This window comes from Malurus melanocephalus, unplaced genomic scaffold, assembly GCF_030028575.1.
Source record: "Malurus melanocephalus ecotype Western Australia unplaced genomic scaffold, MMel_1.1 scaffold_1178, whole genome shotgun sequence".
In the NCBI taxonomy this organism is placed as follows: domain Eukaryota; kingdom Metazoa; phylum Chordata; class Aves; order Passeriformes; family Maluridae; genus Malurus; species Malurus melanocephalus.
In genome coordinates, this window is record NW_026624410.1 from 33,215 (window position 1) to 34,782 (window position 1,568).

The 1,568-nt window shown below is 61.8% G+C and overlaps 1 protein-coding gene across 1 annotated transcript; it reads left to right on the forward strand.

The window, feature by feature from the left end:
- Nucleotides 1-93: 93 nt before the first annotated feature.
- GOLT1A (golgi transport 1A) lies at nucleotides 94-1,562 on the forward strand (the record flags this gene model as incomplete). Its single annotated transcript, XM_057387300.1, has 3 exons — nucleotides 94-410; nucleotides 494-672; nucleotides 1,496-1,562. Coding segments are annotated over exons 1-3 (408 nt in total), but the record flags the coding sequence as incomplete, so codon positions are not given.
- Between the last annotated feature and the right edge of the window lie 6 nt (nucleotides 1,563-1,568).

The following is a 1,568-nucleotide window of genomic DNA, read 5'->3' on the forward strand; positions in this document are numbered from 1 at the left end:
GGGAGGGGTCAGAGGGGAAAGGGGATGGGGTCGGGGAGGGCTGGGTTGGGGTGGGGACAATTCCCTGGATCACCCTGGGATCGGCTCCAGCTGTTCCCGTCCCTGCTCAGGACAAGGCTGGMGATGATTTTCCCGTTAATTTTCCCTTAGGGGTTCATGATTTATCCCGCACCCTCGGGGATTTTTGGGGCACAGCCTCCTCCGGGTGTTCCCGAGCTCTGGAGACAAACCCAGAGGGGATTTTTGGGATGGGGAGGCGCCGATTCGGGACCCCCGGTGCTCAGGGAACCCTCCCCTCTGCTCTCCCGCCTCCCGCAGGGATCGGAGTGGGCCTGGTGGGCTTCGGCCTCTTCTTCCTCCTCTTCGGGATCCTCCTGTACTTCGACTCCGTGCTCCTGGCTTTCGGGAACGTGAGTAGGGCCGGGTCTGGGCACCCCACAGCCTCACCCCACAGCTGCCCTGACTCTCCCCTTCCTTCCTCCTCCTCCTCCAGCTCCTCTTCATCTCCGGTTTGGTCTTCATCATCGGCTTCCGCAGGACCTTCACCTTCTTCTTCCAGCGGCCCAAGCTGAAGGGCACCAGTTTTTTTTTCGGGGGGCTGCTGGTGGTGCTGATGCGGTGGCCGATCCTGGGGATGCTGCTGGAGGCCTACGGCTTCGTGTCCCTGTTCAGGTGCGGGGTCGGGATCCTCGGGGTGGGGACCGGGGATGTTCCCGGGGCTCAGTGGGGTTTTCTGTGTCCCCGAAGAGTCCGGGGGATGTTCCCAGAGCTCAGTGGGACTTTTTCTGTCCCCGAGAATCCCGGAGGATGTTCCCGGAGCTCAGTGGGGTTTTTGTGTCCCCGAGGAACCTGGGGATGATCTCGGGGCTCAGTGGGGTTTTTTTTGTGCACCCGAGGAGCCCGGGGAATGTTCCCAGAGCTCAGTGGGACTTTTTCTGTCCCCGAGGGGCTCAAGGGATGTTCCCGGAGCTCAGAGGGGTCTTTTGTGTCCCCGAGGAGCCCGGAGGATGTTCCCGGAGCTCAGTGGGGTTTTTGTGTCCCCGAGCACCCCGGAGGTTGTTCCTGGAGCTCAGCGGGGTTTTTCTGTCCTCAAGGAGCCCCGGGGGATACTCCCGGAGCTCAGCGGGATTTTTTTGTGTCCCCTAGAAGCTCGGAGGATGTTCCCGGGGCTCAGTGGGATTTTCTGTGTCCCCGAAGAGCCCGGGGGATGTTCCCAGAGCTCAGTGGGACTTTTTCTGACCCCGAGGGGCTCAAGGGATGTTCCCGGAGCTCAGAGGGGTCTTTTGTGCCCCCGAGAAGCCCGGAGGATGTTTCCGGAGCTCAGTGGGGTTTTTGTGCCCCCGGGCAGCCCGGGGGTTGTTCCTGGAGCTCAGCGGGGTTTTTCTGTCCTCAAGGAGCCCAGGGGATGCTTCTGGAGCTCAGCGGGATTTTCTGTGTCCCCGAAGAGCCCGGGGGATGTTCCCGGAGCTCAGCGGGGTTTTTTGTGTCCCCACAGGAGCTTCTTCCCGGTGGCTTTCGGGTTTTTGGGGTCGCTGGTAAACATCCCGCTGCTGAGCCAGGTGAGAAGG